Source organism: Cervus canadensis, chromosome 1 (assembly GCF_019320065.1).
Source record: "Cervus canadensis isolate Bull #8, Minnesota chromosome 1, ASM1932006v1, whole genome shotgun sequence".
In the NCBI taxonomy this organism is placed as follows: Eukaryota; Metazoa; Chordata; class Mammalia; order Artiodactyla; family Cervidae; genus Cervus; species Cervus canadensis.
The window spans coordinates 71,327,872-71,345,806 of record NC_057386.1 but is presented as its reverse complement, the minus strand read 5'-3'; the positions used below and the strand labels follow the sequence as shown (position 1 = coordinate 71,345,806).

Genomic DNA, 17,935 nt, shown 5'->3' with positions numbered 1-17,935 from the left:
TCAAAATGACACTGTGGGAAGTAAACAGTAGTTCAAATAGCCCCTGTTTGAGAATGAAGACATCAACTAAGCGGAATTTCTTTCCACCTCTAGAACCAGGTATTATGTAATATGTTTTTGTGTAAGCACGTTATTTATGGCGTTTGAATAGCCCTGCGAGGCTAACAAGCCTGCAGGTACCGGGACTCTTTGGAGATGAGGAGAAATAGATCTGCCACCACAAGACTAAAGAATGACAAAGAGTGGCTTCTTCCCCATGGTTTGTCACGAACCACTTCCAACGACCTGTGATACCCACAAGCCAGTATCTCAGAAGATGCAACTCAGCTCTTTCTGAATCGAAAAACGCTCAGCTTTACAGCCATCTGCATCCATGACATGGGTTCCTTGCATGTGAGGGGGACCCTGGACTTTATTCTTGTGGGAATTCCCAGCCAACCACCCTGCTGTGAGCCCTTCCTGCAAACACATTGCCTTGGTTTCTCCTGGACAAATGGATGGGTGCAGACACCACTGAGAGCTTCTGAAATTCTCTCAGTTCCTGGGAGTTGAAAGTTTCCTGGCTGTTGGCCTGCTGTTGGGATAGTGATGGGGAGTGGGTAGGGAGGGCGGGTCCCAGGACAGGGGTTCTCAAACGTTCTCATTTCATGACAACCCTAAGAGGGCACATAGAAGCCCTGAGGGATTGTCAGGTTGTTGGTAAGAGGAGAGCAAGCACATCTTTCCTTCTGCTATGGAAGGGAGCAATGAAAAAGGAAGCATGATGAGGAAATTGTGCAACGATGCTGAGGTGGCAAAAGGGAGAGGGAGATGGATCTATGCAGATCCTTTAAGAAGAGAGGCAATATCTGGGTGGCAAGACTGTCTTAATAAGCTGTGTTGCTGCCATGGAAACCAAAGAGGTCTTTGTGGTGGCCCACACTCCCCCAGGGTCATGACCTTCCCTGTCTGCGATTAGCAGTCTTGCCCTCGCCCTCGTCTATCTTCCCGGTTGCCTGCCTAAAATACTGACAACGTTGACAGCAAATTATTTCCAGGTTATACTTCGCTCTTTCAAAGGAATTCACTCTACGAATGAAGCATCAGCTGGTCAAGAACAAAAAGCTCCTGCAGCAAAGAAGAATAGCCTTATTACTGTCTGCATTTTCTTTTAGCAAACATTTGTGGCTATTTAAATTGAGTTTCTCCCTCTTTTCAAAAACCAAACTTCATATGAATACCTTCAACCTATAAACCGAACGTATCTGAAAATCCACGCATTTCAGAAAAGTAATTTTCAAGCAACCAATAGTAGAAGCAAAAGCGACAGTCTCTCCATACCTGGAGCTGATATTCTTCCGTGAAGCACAGATTCACTGGACAGCAGGTCTTTTGAATTGGAGGTGAATGGTGATTGTCTAAAGGTATCTTCTGAAAAGAAAGGGCTGGGGATGGGGGAGGAGGAGGGAAGTTTAGTAAATCAAAGTTATTTAAGATACCCAGGCCCCCAATATATATGCATACACACAAACAAATAGGAGATAAAGTTTTTTTTTTTTAAATGGTGTTTAGAGAATACAAGATTGTGCTTAAAATGAAGAAAGAGACAATATATTACATCAGACAAATGCCATCTGCACACTCTGCCTACTGGTTTTACACTTAGGGTGATCGTATGAAACAGCATCTTTGAAACACTGTTAAACCCACAGTCAGGACAGCCGAGCAGTATACTGTATTTCTGCACTATATGCTCTGTGAGTGTGCTGTGCCCCAGTGAACACCAATCCCCTGGGTCAGGTCAGAAAAGACCGTTTGAGGTTCTTTCCAGGGCGGAGACAGAGCGGCCCTAGCTCACCCACATTCTGTCCCCTGGTCCCTGGGGGACCAACGGCACGTCTCAGAGGGGCAGATGGCTGGAGTCAGGACCCACTGCACTGATGGAAAGAACTCGCTGGTCCCCACAGAAACTCGAGTCTGCATCCTACAACTCCTCTGGTTTGGAAGGAGTTACAGCCAGCTAATGGGGCTGCCAGGAAGGACCCCGAGGAGCACTTCCATTTTCCAAGAAACTGAGGCTCTGACTTGAGTGATTCTAAACTCCCTGAGTGACTCAGCTAGAACTAACTAGACACTGGACACCCCAGGCAGGGTTTTGCCCTAATACCACAGCCACGGTGAACACAAACACTCTGGCTTCTTTTAATCGGAGGATTTTAACCCAATCATATCATCCATCTTCCATGCCTCCAGAACAAACGGCACTGCAATCACGTGTGAGAATACTGGAATATACAACAGAGTCCAACATGGAGAAAGGAAAGCCCTATTTATTTACAACAGAGAACATTTCACTGAAGCAACTGGGTGCACAGGGGTGGAAGGTTCCCAGAGGAAAACAGTACAGCCCAGAGATAGGAGGAGCAGGAAGCCACCACCATCCTAAGGCTGGAGAGACAAAAGGAGGAGGTAAATGGAGCCCAAGGGGACTGGGTCACCTGGTGGAAGCTGGGGGCAAAGTGAGCCTGCCCAGCAGGAAGCTGGAACCACAGCTGCTGCAGGGGGCAGAGAGGGAGGGAGGGAAATGCCCAGGCTCTTTCTTAAACCCCGCCCCTCACCCCACCAAAGGCTCCGATTGGCTGATAAGTCAGAGGCGTGCGGCCGGCAGGGATCAGGCTTCTACAAAACCATAGATCAGAGGAAGGAATGTATCTGCGGGCGCACAAGCCTAGGACCCCCATGACTGATGCTGCTTTTCTAAACATGCTCAATGGCCATGGGTAACTAATTAAATGTTAAGAAGGAAACATCAAAATAAAAATGGAAGACATACCTATCTGTTAAAAGTAAAACACAATTAATATAATTTCACAGGACTAGACTTGATGCAACTTTGTGTGCCATGCTTTTTATTTACATCTTAAACACAAAACAGCTTAAACAGGCTTAAAAAGTGAACTGGCTACAGGCTAGTCCGTGATGGGGAGCAGGAAGACATGCTGCTTTGTGCCAAACATCTCATAACCTGCAAGTGATCCAAAAACCTGAGGAAGGCAAAGCAGCGTGGGAGCTAAGGGCGTGCACTTGAGAGCAAGCAGTTCTAGGCCCGGATTTCAGGTCCCACTGATGGCTGCGTGACCTTGCATAAGTCACTTAAGTTTTCTGAGCCTTCGTTTCTCTTCTGTAAAGCAGGCAGTGAACAGATCTACACCTACTCACAAGGACTAAGCAATCTAGTCCACGGAATGTGTTTCTCATGGTGTCTGGCAAACAGTAAGTGCTCAATCAACATAAGCTGTTTTTATCTGTATCTCTGTCTAGCCCCCCCGGGGAGCATAAATTAATTACCCTTTCCTTACAAATCAACAAAAAGTATAAAGTTTCCTTGTATAAAATGCATGAAGAAAAGGTTGCTCTGATAATGAAGGGTCAGTGGACTGCTGGGATGACTGGTTACTCATCAAAGAACTTCCAAGGAGGTGGAGCCCTTGGAGGACTGTTGGTCAGACCAAGAGTGTGGGAGTTCATGATTCCCCCCCCTCCTTAGCTCTGAAGCATCTAGACAAGGTGACAATGACATCCTCACATCCGAGTGGACAGGTCACTTGGGAACATCACTTGGGAACAACCACCAGTTGGGCCAAGGGCAGAGGGGAAAGATCAGACAGTGTGCCCTCGGTTACAGTGGAATGAGCCTGGCACTGGAGAGTTCAGGAAGCTCATGCAGCTGTCTGGTCTGGAATGTGGACACTTCCTTAGGGGACACCAAGAGTCCCTAGAGGGGCCCCTCTGGGTATCTAGGAATATCACCTTTTTTTTGCCACGGAGAAAGGTATGCACGGCCTTCTTTCCGTCAGTGTCGCTGGCACTGGGAAGATAACACCAGCGAAACGGGCTACAGAGGCAAACAGCAGAGGGGCTCGAAGGCCTGAGTGGGCACTAGGACTAGACCACGGCTGTGGAGGAGAGGGGCGTGGGGTCGCGGTGGGGGGCATATGGCTCGGCCTGGAAGGACAGGAGCAGCTGCACAGGCCACAGCTGAGTGGGGAGTAGCACTGTCAGGGTTCTGGGGGTGGGGGGGACAAAGAGGGGGAGCGTCCCCTGCACAATGAGAGAACAAAGCCAGTCTACGAAGGAGGATGAGGCTATTGCTGCCGTGAGGTGGGCACGTGGCAAGCAGGGATCACCGCTTCGTCAACCTGCCAGTGTGTTAAGGAAGGGGGCACGAAATACGATTTCAGTTTCCGGAGGCTCTGCCTGGTGAGCTGGAGAGCATGAGGCAGGTGGCCAGGGCAGCAGCCCCCATGGGACCTGGGTGACTCTGGCGGCCAACACTGCAAGGCGGCCTCGACACAGGCAGGCTGAAAAACTGTTTAAGCAGCAGGTCAGGTAAAGACCACAGGGACATTTCCAACCAGCCCCAAAGGTTTTGGGGTGAACAGAACAGAGGGTGCCACGCTACATGCCGGGAAGAGCATCTTAGGTTTTGCTAGCTCTGCATCTTCACGTGCTCTCTTCAGATTTCCACCCAGGTGTGGAATGAAGCCCTATTACCACCCAGCTGCTCAGAAGAAATTGAGTCAATTGCTGAGGGAAACAACCTTCCAAGTAATTTTCTACCCTGGAGGCCAGCTTTATTCTGTATAGAAAAGATTTCTCCTGAGGGAGCGGAGAATTAGAAGGGAGTCAGGCTGGATACTGGAAAAGCACAAAAGGTCTGGCAATGTGAGGGGCAAAGAATTGACGGAGAAACTTCGGCAAGTCTAGGCAGCTGAAGCCTGGTGTAAGATCTTATCTATAAAGAGAGGATACCTCGTTAACAGAGCATCAGTCCAAGTCCAGATCCCACTGCAGTGCTCGGCATTCAGATCCGTTCACACTGGGAGCGCTGTGGCTCAGCACCGAGTTGGGAATCAGAAGGATCTGAGTCTGAATTCCATACTGGTCACTTAATGGTTAAGTGACTTTGCTACGTCTGAATTCCATACTGGTCACTTAATGGTTAAGTGACTTTGCTACGTCAACAATCTTTCTCTAGCCTCAGTTACTTCTTTTTTTTTTTGGCTCCGCCAAGAGGTCTGTGGGATCTTAGTTTTCCGATCAGGGATTGAGCCCTCAGCAGTGAGAGCGCAGAGTCCAAGACACAGGACCACTAGGGAATTCCCTCACACTCAGTTTCACTACTGGAAAAGAGCTTTTAAAATATCATCTTTATAGGGGAGCTGTAAAGGGTTAAGGAGGAACTTCCCTGGTGGTTCAGATGGTAAAGAATCTGCCTGCAATGCAGTAGATCTGAGTTCAGTCCCTGGGTCAGGAAGATCCCTTGCAGAAGAGAATAGCAACCCACTCCAGTATTCTTGCCTGGAGAATTCCATGGACAGAGGAGCCTGGCGGGCTATAGTCCATGGGGTCACAAAGAATCTGACACGACTGAGTGACTAACACTTTTACTTTCTTTTTACTTTCAAAGGGTTAAGTAAGATTTTTTATGTCGAAGTTCTTAGTACATAGTGCATGCTCAATATAAAATGGCAACTAACACAACATCACTTACGAGTATTTGGCACTGCTCTGAAGTGCTCTGTGTGTATTAACTTCCCTGAATCCTCACAAGGACTCTATAGGGTTACGACCATTATTATTATTATCATCTATATTTTACAGATAAAGAGACTCAGGTACAGAGAAGTTAAGCAGTTGCCCATGCGCATGAGCTGAGACGGGATCAGAATTTAGGCACATTGGCCTTGCATTCTGCATCCTTGCCCATTAAGCTAGGCTACACTGCCTTTTGCTTGATATCTTAACATCTAGGGAACGCATAGACAATACAAAATCACAGATTCTTCTTGGAACAAACAGAACAAAAAGAAGAGAGAGCAGAAGGGGGAGGGGTGGAGGCAGGATGGGAGCACCGTTTCAGTAGGCAGGATCCCAGGTAACCAAAAAAAGGCTTTTTCAATTGAGAAACAGAACATGATAAAATGATTTTAACTTTTAATTCTCTCTAGAAGGGAAGACATGCCCCTTCTCTATAGAAAAGAAAACTTTCTTTTTCTCAAGAAACTTCTGCAAGCCAAGCCTGATCACTTTGCAATCCTAAACATGCCCCTCTGCCTGTACCCACTGCTTCTCAGGGCAAGCTCATCTTTGCCACTAAGACCAAACGACGAGGCAAGTATAACAAGGGCGTCAGGTGTTCAGAAACCTCTATCTCAGTTCGAGATATGGCCACACTGACATTGGTATATTCATCTTGCGGTCTCCTAGATTGGCAACCATGTTTCAGGCAGAGGAGAAGGAAGGGAAAACTAAACTGGGAGTGTGCCTTGTATAACATGGGCTGGCTTAACGGGATTAGATCTACAATGCTGGTCATCTTTAACCCTGCCGGTGCTCTGAGGACAGAGGACGCTGTCCTTGTAGCTTAGCACCGAGCACTGTCCTTCTCAGAATGTGGAGAAGGTGGTCCTTAAGCCCCTTTTCTCCTGTGCCTCACAGGGTCTGTAAAGTGCAGCAGCCCATCTGCTCTCAGCGGATGCCCAGCTCTGCGGTGGACAAACTGGTCCCTCATTCAGGCTGCAGGGTCTGTGGACGCTGGGAGAGGGTGGTGGGCAGAGGAGGGAGGCCCAGGAGGTTGCCTAATACAGCATGAACCGAGTCTGCACTTCCCAGGAAGGAAAACAGACAATGAACTGCAGACTTTATGGTCTACTTGACTCTGAGGCACGTGTGCACTGTTGTTCAACTGCTTAGATGGTCACTATTCTTCCAGAAAAAAAGGAGCTGGCCTCTGAACGCGGCACAGTTCTCGCTTCAACTCCGTTTAGTCATTTCACTGTGAAAAAGCCCCTCCAACAGAAAGAGTTTAGGAAGTGGAAAAAAGGCAGAATGTATCCAGAAGATGATGTACTTCTGGTTCATATTTTTGGTAAAAAGTTGGTAGAGGAGCTAATGCCTTGTGGGGGAAGGAATTGTCACTTATTCTCAATTAACAACATCACCACCTACCACCTCATCTCCCCTCTGGGCTCACATAAGGACAAGTCACTCCAAGACTAGCTAACTCATATAGATACTGGATGAATACTGAGACACTGCATCTGGAAGCTGTAGGTATAGACTTAGAACTGTCCAACTCCTCCATGACTTTTCCTGCCTCTGTCACTTAGAAAAGACAAAACATTGCCTCATGTGAACTCCTGGTTGCACCATATGGGATCTAGCCCCCCGACCAGGAATCTAACCCTGAGCCCGCTGCACCGGGCATGCAGAGTCTTAGCCATTGGATTAAAAGAGTGCGTGTGCTGCAACTAAAGATCATGCATGCTGCCTCGAAGATCCAGTGCAGCTAAGTAAATAAATATTTTAATAATAATAATGTTTACAAAAAAGAAAAGAAAAAAAATTTGTCCTATTCAAGTTTCTTTTCTGGACAACACTAAAAGGGACAATGAATGCGTATTTTGATTTTTCTCCGGCAGAAAATCTAAGAGTTAAACATGAAAGGGCCCTGGCGTCACAGTGCCTGGACAATTCCAGGCATTCTGTGGCATGGGCTGTGAGGTCACCAGCCCGGGCTGCAAAAAGAAAAGATTTAAAATAAATAAGAAAAGAGTTCGTAAAAGATTATGGCTCTAAATAGTGATACATTTTGCTAAGTGGCACAAATATTTCCACCTTTAACATATAAATGGCAACAGGGAACTCAGCTTCCTACAAAACAGAAGACCCAGCTACTTACAAACCAGTCCTCCTCCTGGGCCACCACTGAAATCAACATGTTATGGGAATTCTCACTCCCATGATGATAGCAAAACAAAGAAGAAAGGAACAGAAAAAGAAGGTGGATACAGTAGGTAAGAGAACATCAAGGAAAAAAACTTCACGCTTAGAAATGGCACTGTAATTTTAAAGGAGCAATAGAGAAGAAATAAACGTTTTCCTCCTAAAAGAAATAGTAATGACTTTAGGGACTGAACCTGGGGAAAGCAAATAGAAAACAGAGATTAAGCAAGAACAAAAGACAGCTCTGTAATGAATTTGTCCTTAGAATCTATGAGGATCTACTTATTTCAGGATTATTTTATAGAACAGAAATCTACTTATTTCTATTAAATGTTAGAGTTTTGGGCAAGTCATCCCGAAGGGATATTCTGCCTTCAATCCACACATAGACAAAATTTTCTTCAATCAGTATAAATAGATGATGTATTTTCAAGTGAAAAAGTGAAAATGTTAGGTGCTCAGTTGTGTCTGACTCCTTGTGACCCCACAGACTGTAGCCCGCCAGGCTCCTCTGTCCATGAGATTTCCCAGGCAAGAGTACTGGAGTGGGTTGCTATTTCCTTCTCCAGGGGATCTTCCTGACCCAGAGATCAAACCCAGGTCTCCTGAATTGCAAGCGGATTCTTTACTGCCTGAGGTACCAGGGAAGCCAAGCAACTACTTTCAAGTAAAAGTACTTAATGATCTCTTCAGCTATGTGTCACATAATAGGGCTTCTGGATTTTTTCCCAAGAGCTGAGTAAATTATGTCCAAAAGAATGTTAGTTAATTTTTATTTTGCTTTGTTTTAAGGAAATTTTAAGACCAGATGATCTGACTTAGATATTTTGGAGAAGTTATATATTGTGAAAAGAGAGCCGGAAGCCCCCTTCTGGGGTGGAAAAGTCCTGGGGGAGACAAAGTTCTCTCTCTGCAGCCACGAACTGCCTCCCAGGACACGCCTGCCCCTGGGCCACCTCACCAGATGGCCCTGACCCCCTCCTGGGAGCAGCGCTGCCTCAATCTCCACTCAGCCCCAGCTCTCAAGTCAGGACACTGAACTACTAGTTTCCTGTATTGATAGATCAGGTTAATTTTTTTAAGAACTGGAATTCCATATATTTGTCTACAACCATTGTACTGATATTTTAAAGATAATCAAATTAATGAATTATTTAATTAATTAGACCTTGAATTACTGAATTACTTAGACGTTGAGACATATACACCCCAGAGTGACTCGCTACATTTATATTTTGAAATGAGCAGGTGGCACTAGTCAAGAAAACAATCCTCTATGCCTCCAGAAGCCTCAAGCAGAGACAGACTGACGGGCTAAATTGTTCCCAGAATAAATCTTACTCTAGTTCCAGGACTTTCTGACCATGTGAAATATGAATGCTGCAGACTGAAATGGATACCAGTAACTTTTATACGGAATCTCCACCTATAAATCATGAAACCAAAGGAAATGAGAAGAAACCGGAAACATTTTCTCTCAATACAACTGAGGCCTTGCCAACAAATAACAGGTGATAGTCACTGACACAGAACACAAAGCATCGTAGTTTTTTTTTTTTTTTTTTAAAGCTTTCAAACATATCAAAAAAGAAAGAATTATTTGAAGATAAGGGGAACTATCTGGATTAGTTATAACTATCTTCTCAACATTTCCTCAAATACTTTAAGGTCAGACGAAACTCTCTGAGAAGCTGGACTAGCTTGCATGAAACTATGCAACAACTATAAAAACACTGCCACACTTTATTTTTACATATGCCATTAAAAAAAAATGATCAAATGTCAATGATCAAATGACATTCTTTCATTTTCAACTTAATTGTCATGACTAATGCAATTTTCTTTAGGGAGTGCTTATTTTTTCTCAAATGGTACTGTCCTTGGGTATTTGCTATAATTTATAATAACGGATACTTGTTATTTCTTGTGCATAAGTTTATGTAACTCTATGTTTTGCAACAGATTTATAAAATGATGGTATTTGAAACATATTAACTGCTTAGTTCTACCGATTTTTGTAAGAGGATCTTGAGCACTCTGTGCAACCTTGGCAAGGTCCTTTTGCCTCAGTATAGTGATCTATGTGGCACTTCAGAAGCTACGTGGTCATACTAACTGCTCCCTTGGACCTTCATTTCATTTTGGATGAGGTTGCATAGCTGCTTCTTCTGAAATGGGCCCAGATATCAACATTTCAGATAGAAAAGTCACTGCCAGTCTCCCTGTGACAACTTCTTTGAGGTCAGTTAAAAAGGTAATATACAATGAAAGAACACAAGGTTTTAATGGCATTCATGTACACGGTCCCTCCCGAGGACCCTTACTCTTAAGTGATTTTATTTATTTATTTATTTGAATAAAAGAACCCTGGGTGGCAGGTCAGGGGACATAGGTGGAGCAGAGTGCTTGAGATGAGAAACAACCGTGAGTCTCTGACCTGAGGACAACCCGAGCATGTGAAACAGCATACTCCCTATTCCAGCTGAAAAGGGACGCAACAGAGAAGCCCTCTTATGACCCCTGTGGGCTAGGCCTAGAAAGCCGATCATTCATCATGTTGGGTGCACACATTTTCAAAGAAAGAAGGATTGCAGTGAGCAAAACTTGAAGGAATCACATTTATCTACAGATTGAGCCTTGGCACTGCAGACTCAGTGGGTATCTAAAGGGGCCTGTGAGTCACGGAGAGTCACGGTCACTCCATCATTGGGCACCCATACAGACCCCCAGTTTTCTTTAACTTTTGGAGGTGATAAGAAAGCCAAGATGTCGTTCCTCTTGCTCCTCATTGGCATGGCTGTATACTTGGCTGGGGCCAATCAAACTGAACCTTAGGGCTTCCCTAGTGGCTCAGAGGTTAAAGCGTCTGCCCACAATGCGGGAGACCCGGGTTCGATCCCTGGGTCGGGAAGATCCCCTGGAGAAGGAAATGGCAACCCACTCCAGTATTCTTGCCTGGAGAATCCCATGGAGGGAGGAGCCTGGTAGGCTACAGTCCACGGGGTCACAAAGAGTCGGACACGACTGAATGACTTCACAAAGCAATTATAAACCAATCAAACGTGTTGTTAATTTATAAGGTATGCAATGGTATTGCAGAAAATGCCCTTATTTTTTAGAGATACATATCTCAAAGAATGTGAGAGTGAATGTCATGCCTGAATTTGATCTAAAATATAAGGAAAAAAAGACTGGTGAAATAACTGTGACAAATATTTATTCAATCTGGGTGGTGGGGATGTGGTGGTTTATTGTATTATTTCTTTCTCTTTGTTTTAAAATTTTTCATAATAAAAAAAATCAATATCAACAATCAAACAAAAAGTTCAACCCAGACCAACTACCAGACAGAAAAATGTGACAATAAAAAATTGAAAAAAAAAGGCTCCTCATGAACAAAATGCTTGATATCACCAGAAATCAATAAATGAAAAGGTCTTAACTGTAAGATATAATTTTTAACCTTCCAATTGGTAAAAAAAAATTTTTTTAATGATAAATCAAAGACCTTTAAAATATTCTCTCTCTCATTAGCTTCTAGTAAAATTGTAAATTCAACCTTTTTGAAAATCAATTAGACAATTCATAGAAAAGCCTGAAAACTGTTCATCTTTCTTGAGTCAGTTTATCCTGGCATTGTTTATATTAGCAACAACTTGGGAAAACAAAACCAAACCATTAATACTCAATAATTAAGGAGATATAATAAATAAATTAGGGCACATGCAAATATGAAAAGAATACTATTGGATTATGTTTACTGATACGAAGAGAAGTTCTAAATATATTACTAGGTAAAACAGAAGATTATAAAACACTACATATGGTAGGATCCAGTTTTGATAGGAAAGTATACATCTATGAATAGATAAAAATTCAGCCAGGATACACACCACCAACCTAGCAGTCAGCGGCTGCCTCAGGGTAGCAGGGTTGATTAGAAGTGGTTATTATTTCTTCTTTATGGCCTCCTACATTCTCTGGAAACAAGTTACTTTTTAAAACTTAAAAAATGATTAAGTTTTACAGTTTGGAATTCTTTCTTTTTAAAGAGACTCTGAAATTCTTTCTTTTTAAAGAGACTCTGAGTCTTTTAAAGAATAAGCCAAGGATGATATAATTGAAGCAGTTGTAAAACACATGGGCAAAGGAAATTGTTATCCAAAATCTGATTCCATTAATATCAGTTGACTTCAGTCGCAGAAGGCTGAAAGTCATGGAAGAAAAAGACTGTTTAAAATATTGTAGAAGAAAAGTAGGGTATTTTACGAAGAATACATTTTGGTAATGCTTTTAAATTTTTTTCTCTGAAAAGTACTTCTAGTTAGTGTATCCTAGAGGCAGGCCTCTACCCCATATAACCTAACACCACGTTTTCAAGGAACAATGCCTGTTGCTGCAACTCGAGCATTCATCCACCGCCGAGCCAGGAAACTTCTCGGGACAAGGAGCACAATGCCAGGCCTTGTCCACGGTGGTGGAGACAGGGAGGCCAGACCCTGGGGAGCCGGAGCCAGGCGCAGCCACGGAAGTGGACCTGCACGTCCAGATCCCTGAAATGTCAGCTCGTGGAGGGACCCGGCCCTCCCGCAGGAAGCCGACTTTGTACGTGAATGGGGACAATGGGCTTCTGCCGAGGTGAGCAGAGCAGAGATGAACTCGGTCTCCTCTGCGGTGACGCGAGAGCCCTGCGATGCCCGTGGAACGTGGACAGGCCTCGGGCTGCTGTGCTGTCCACCAGGGCTTGCCCCTCTCGTCAACCCCGGCCTGTTGGAGATATTTCTAGTAACTATGGAGACACCCTTGCAGGAAAACCCCAGATTAGCAGAGCAGGAGTGAAGGCGGTGCCTGAGCCGCATGTCACATGGCCCGTGTGTGATCTGTCAAACAAGGATGTCTACTTACAGAGATGTACAGATGTACATCTCGTTCCTGACTGCTCTGGGCTCCACACACAGAACACTGTTGTAAGCCGGTAGAAATAAAGATGAGAGAGACCATGGAAATGAAGAAAAGAAAGGCACAGGCCTCTCCAGATCCCTGAAAGGAAGACTGAAACTTGCCTCTCCAGAGTGACACTACCTTAGCAGTCCTGGAAGCACAGTGTCTCAAGGATAACGGCTTGACGGTGCGGTCACTGATGGGAGGAAGAACGGCAGAGCGTGATACCTACAGGACGACGGCGTGCAGGAACAGAGGAAAGTACTGCGGAAGGTGTGGTGCCGTAAGAAGGGGAAAACCTCAAAGGGCAGCGAGGCACAAAGGAGTTTGCAGCTCTACGTATTAAACACAAAGAACCCATTGTTTAAGGGTGAATTTTAGCTTCTTTGAAAAATGAAAACTCAAAGAAAAGTTGAAAAGGATGGACTGCCAGTGGAAAACACTCCAGTCAACATTTATGTCAGGGCAGCTACAGACAGTGGTGCAGGCTGTGTACTGAACAAGGGTACCTTATCTGGGGGTGAAAGTGAAAGTGAAAGTCGCTCAGTTGTGTCCGACTCTTTGCGAGCCCATGGACTATAGAGTCCACGGAATTCTCCAGGCCACAGTACTGGAGTGTGTAGCCTTTCCCTTCTCCAGGGAATCTTCCCAACCCAGGGATCAAACCCAGGTTTCCCATATTGCAGGTGAATTCTTTACCAGCTGAACCATAAGGGAAGCCCTATGTGGGCATGGATCAGTATTCAACATCACAGACATCATAGATTTACATATTTATTAAGACAGTATTCCAGTAGATGGCAGTGTCTTGACGAAGGGTGTTTTTAAAAATTTGTAATGGCCCAAAAGCCTTGACTTGATCAAAAAAGCACTAAAACTCATAACTAGAGGGACTTCATGAAATTAGTAGCAATTTTCATTTTTTAGAAACAAAGTTCTATGCCTTTAAAGTCAGAAAATATAAAGGGTAAAGCTACTCAAATATCAATTTCATTTGCTCTGTTTCCTGTTTATTTTCTTAATTGCTTCCATGTAATCCAGTGTTCTTTATTTGTAATCTTTTACTTTTTAAGGTAATGGAACATTGTTCTCTTACGCCTCTTAAAAAATGAAAAGGGGAAATTGCACAAATTGAAGCAGTGCATCGCACTCTAACAAATTTGCGCAATTTCTATTACTGACTCATAAATATTTAAGGACAGGCATCCTAACCACCACCCAGGCAAATTCTATATTGGACACTTTCAAGTACATATGTCTTTTAGTAAACACTGTAAGTGCCTTTATCTAGATCACAGAAAAATAGCCCGCATTTCAAATTCTGAAAATTGGGCAAATTAAATATTGGTTGGCACAGCATGATCTGACTCTATCTTTCTGATTTTCCCACTTCTGCTTTGCATCTAGTAATGGAGAGGAAAAAAAAAAAAAAACTATTCAGGTAAATACTTCCTGGCTCTTGGAGCAGAGCAAGCCAGGTGTGAGAAGGTTTTCTTATAGGCCTGCAATCTGATATCCCCATGGACACTGAATTATTAATGGGGAAGAGAGAACAAATAACCAAGAGAAGGTTCTTGGCAGCCATTGTTTGAAGTTCATGGTGTTACACAACATCAAGCATGTCCAATTCACTTGCCAGGAGCTATCTGATTCTTACTCTAGGGTTCCATTTTCCTACTTCGATCTCATCCAGCATCTGGCTGGGTGATGGTCCATGTCAGAAGATGTAGATCTTCTTTTTATTCCATTAAACTTTGGGATCTGGTTATGATATCATGCCTCATGTATTTTCATCTACAAATGATCATATTAGCTGGTTATCTACTCCCGGCAGAACCTAGGGTTGTGCCGGGAAAGGAAATCGAAAAATCAAGATTGTATTAGTCTCTTAAGCCTCCAGTCTTTCTGTTCTCCTGGGTCCGGGTAGACCCATCTCATTTGTCAGGCAGAATGGCATTAAGAATGCCACACGCTATCTCAAAGGGGACACAGAGACTTCTTTACACTTAGATTGAATTTTCTCCACTCTAAGGTTAAAGAGGCAGAAGAACTGCTGTTTTAGCATTTATAGTGAAGCTCCAACTGAAGGACTGATTCAGTGGAGGTGCCCCCAGGAGGGCACAGACATGGGTGGAAAAGGGGTAAGTTCAAGGCATGGGTGAGCAGGACCACGTGATCCAAAATCCCAGCTGCTAAGCAGATTGATTTCGCTGCCTGGCCACATGGGGTGCCCTGGTGGACTGTTTTCTGCTTTGCTTTTGGGAAGATGATCCTAATTTAAGCGGCTGAGTCTAAGTTATTAGGATGATTTTTTTAAAAAGGCATTTTCAAGCTAGTTCTTTAAATGATGTCTAGGATTTGCTTCAAAATAATCTAGGGGAAGGAAGAACAAAACAAAGGGATGGATGAGACAACATTTGTGAACTAACATGAACTGCTAATTGTTTACACTCTATCCTGGGTACATTCTCTGCTTTTGCCTATATTTGAAATTTTCCATTGTAAGAGGTTTTGAAAAATGAGACTGAGAGTCAGTGATCCAGAAACCTGCCAGTTACTGGTTTCAACCCTTAGCTTTACCTAAAACCTCTTTTATGAAATAGCTAACAAGGAATGTTGTCTAACATCACTTTCTCTTTCCATGTCTCCCGTCTTGTAATTGAGATATCGACAAACAGAATTGCCAATGGACAGCTGTGATGAGGGGGGATTGGATGAGGAGGGGGTGCAGTCATCAGCCTTTATGGGATGGGCTTCCTGTAGCCTGGGTAAACCAGCACACATCGGAATGCCAAGCTACGGAGTGTCTCACCCTGGGCTGCTACACTTTGCCTCTGTTCTTGTGGTTGCAATTACACTGAAGATTAATAATGATAATCAACTGCAGGGGAAGTTGTGGGTTGATAAAGGACAGGGAGATAATTGTGGAGAATCAGTTTCTTACTTCAGCTCTGCACATCTCTTTTCTCCTCTGGTTCCCCCGGATCTCCAGACCTCAAGAGCAGACCCCAACGTGTAGAGGGGCTCAGGCAACCACTGGCATTTGGAAACGCCTGATCCCAATACTGCATTGAGGCCAGCATCCAGGGCTGCCCTTCACAAGTAAAGGACCTCACATGTCCAGGAACCCTTAAAATGGACAACTCCAAACTCAAACTTCAATCATTAGCCATCCTTCTGGACGTCAGCTTCTTCTAGGAAATCAAACATGGGAAATCAGGTAACTAACCCAATGTTCCACTTAGTACTTAAAAAAATCAGGAGACATGGAAATTTGGAGGCTTGATGCAAATCTTTTTGGAAAGTATCACAAACCATACCTTAAAACATAACCCCCATTAGTTGATCTTGTGCAAACTTCTTATAAAAAACATAGTTCTTTCTAAAACAGGAATCAAAAAAGAAGAGATAGAACTAGCATTTTTTTTCTTATTTCTGCTATCAGTAACTCAGGTTATAGAGGATTTCTTGGCACAAGGCAGCTTGATTCTATTCCACCTTAAGTAATGAGGTGAGAAGAGAAAAAAAAAAACCAGAGATCTCTTTGAGGAGAGGCTAGTTGGGCAAGTTGCCCAATCAAAGGAAAAATAAAAACACACCAAGGATATTGTTGAAGAACAATAAACCGAGAAACCTGTAACACTGATTTCTGAACGCTATCATGGGTGGGGTGGGGGGCCCATAGGAAGCATCTCTTCCTTTGCTTTGGGCAAAAGATCTGATTTGGATTTCTTCTTACTCATAATCTCCCAGCAACAGGAGAATTTAAGGATTGCTTCATATTTGCCAAATGGCTTTAAAAAAAAGTCTTTTCTATCCTATAATTATGCTCCAGCTCCAGCCAAGGGAATTGAGGCTATGAGGCATATTTCACTTGTTTGGGGCTAGTTCAAACCTCCTCTTACCTCTTCCCAGGGGACATCTGAAAAGCATGCCATAACAAGGTCTCTCAGCATACCTTTCTTTCACATAAGTATCATCATGCAATCTTAAAGAGTCAGCAGGAAACCTCCAAGGAGACGCTGCTGGGGTCCTGCCCAGATCACCTTTAGTGCACCGGTGCACCCACCCCCATGGTGCTGGGAGTGTTGGCTGCTAACAGCGAGATCTACCCTCATGGTTGCAGTGGTGGGCCACACATTCCCTGCTGAATTAGTAGATAATAAGGGGGTACCAAGAGCTGGCTCCTTTACCTTGAGGCAGGATTTACTCTGTGGTGCAATCCATGTCTCAGAATTCTCCGTGGAAGCAAACTGGAGCTAGAATACAGCTCACAGCCTGTGCTCGCTTAGCAACCCTTCCCTCTCCCAACCCACTGCACCCCGGCAGCTGGCCCTGAGAGCACGCCCACATGAGCATCCTGTCTCGGGCTCTGCTTCTAGGGAACCTGACCTGTGACACTTCAGGAAGACTATGGAAGCAAATTGACACCTATTATTTTTAATCTGCTGTCGACATCTACCAATCTGGCCAATTTCATGTGTTTAGACAAATGAATATAGCATAGACACTAAAAAAATAGCCCTAAGATTACATTTTATGCTTTCAAATTATGGTGCTGGAGAAGACTCTTGAGAGTCCCTTGGACAGCAAGGGGATGAAACCAGTCAATCCTAAGGGAAATCAACCCTGAATATTCATTGGAAGGACTGATGCTGAAGCTCCCATACTTTGGCCACTTGATGTGAACAGCAGACGCATTGGAAAAGACCCTGATGATGGGAAAGATTGAAGGTGAAAGGAGAAGACAATGGCAGAGGATGAGATGGTTGGATAGCACCACTGATGCAATGGACATGAACTTGGGCTAACTCCGGGAGATGGTGAAGGGACAGGGAGGCCTGGGATGCTGCAGTCCATGGGGTCACAAAGAGTCGGACACGCTTAGTGACTGAACAACAAGATCACATGGCGAAGGCAGACGAATGTCCAGCAGCTTGCACCTCCTACTTGGGCATCCAACTAAACACAAAATCACTTCTCTACCCCCCAGACCAATTTCCCAACACAACGCACAGACCAGATCAGGTCGCGAGACTAGCTTCCCATCTGTACGCTCACACGTGGATCAAGGCCAAGACCTTGATCTTGGGTTCTGCCAGAGGCAGATTCTGTCCCTAACACGATACAAACCCTGTGTAAATCAAGCTGGCTCTGTGTTAATTACTATTTAATACGTGCCAGTCCCACATTTCAATTCACAGGATTAAAAAGAAACAGCTCAGGC

General features: G+C 44.2%; 1 protein-coding gene across 9 annotated transcripts in view; it reads right to left on the bottom strand.

Moving 5' to 3' along the window:
- The window catches only part of ZNF827 (zinc finger protein 827), a 186,520-nt gene that overhangs the window by 65,250 nt on the left and 103,335 nt on the right, over positions 1-17,935 (bottom strand). For all 9 annotated transcript variants that reach the window (XM_043485114.1, XM_043485107.1, XM_043485124.1 and 6 more), the window contains exon 8: positions 1,321-1,424. In XM_043485114.1, coding sequence (XP_043341049.1) covers positions 1,321-1,424 — 104 coding nt within the window. The remainder of the gene's footprint in view (positions 1-1,320; positions 1,425-17,935) is intronic.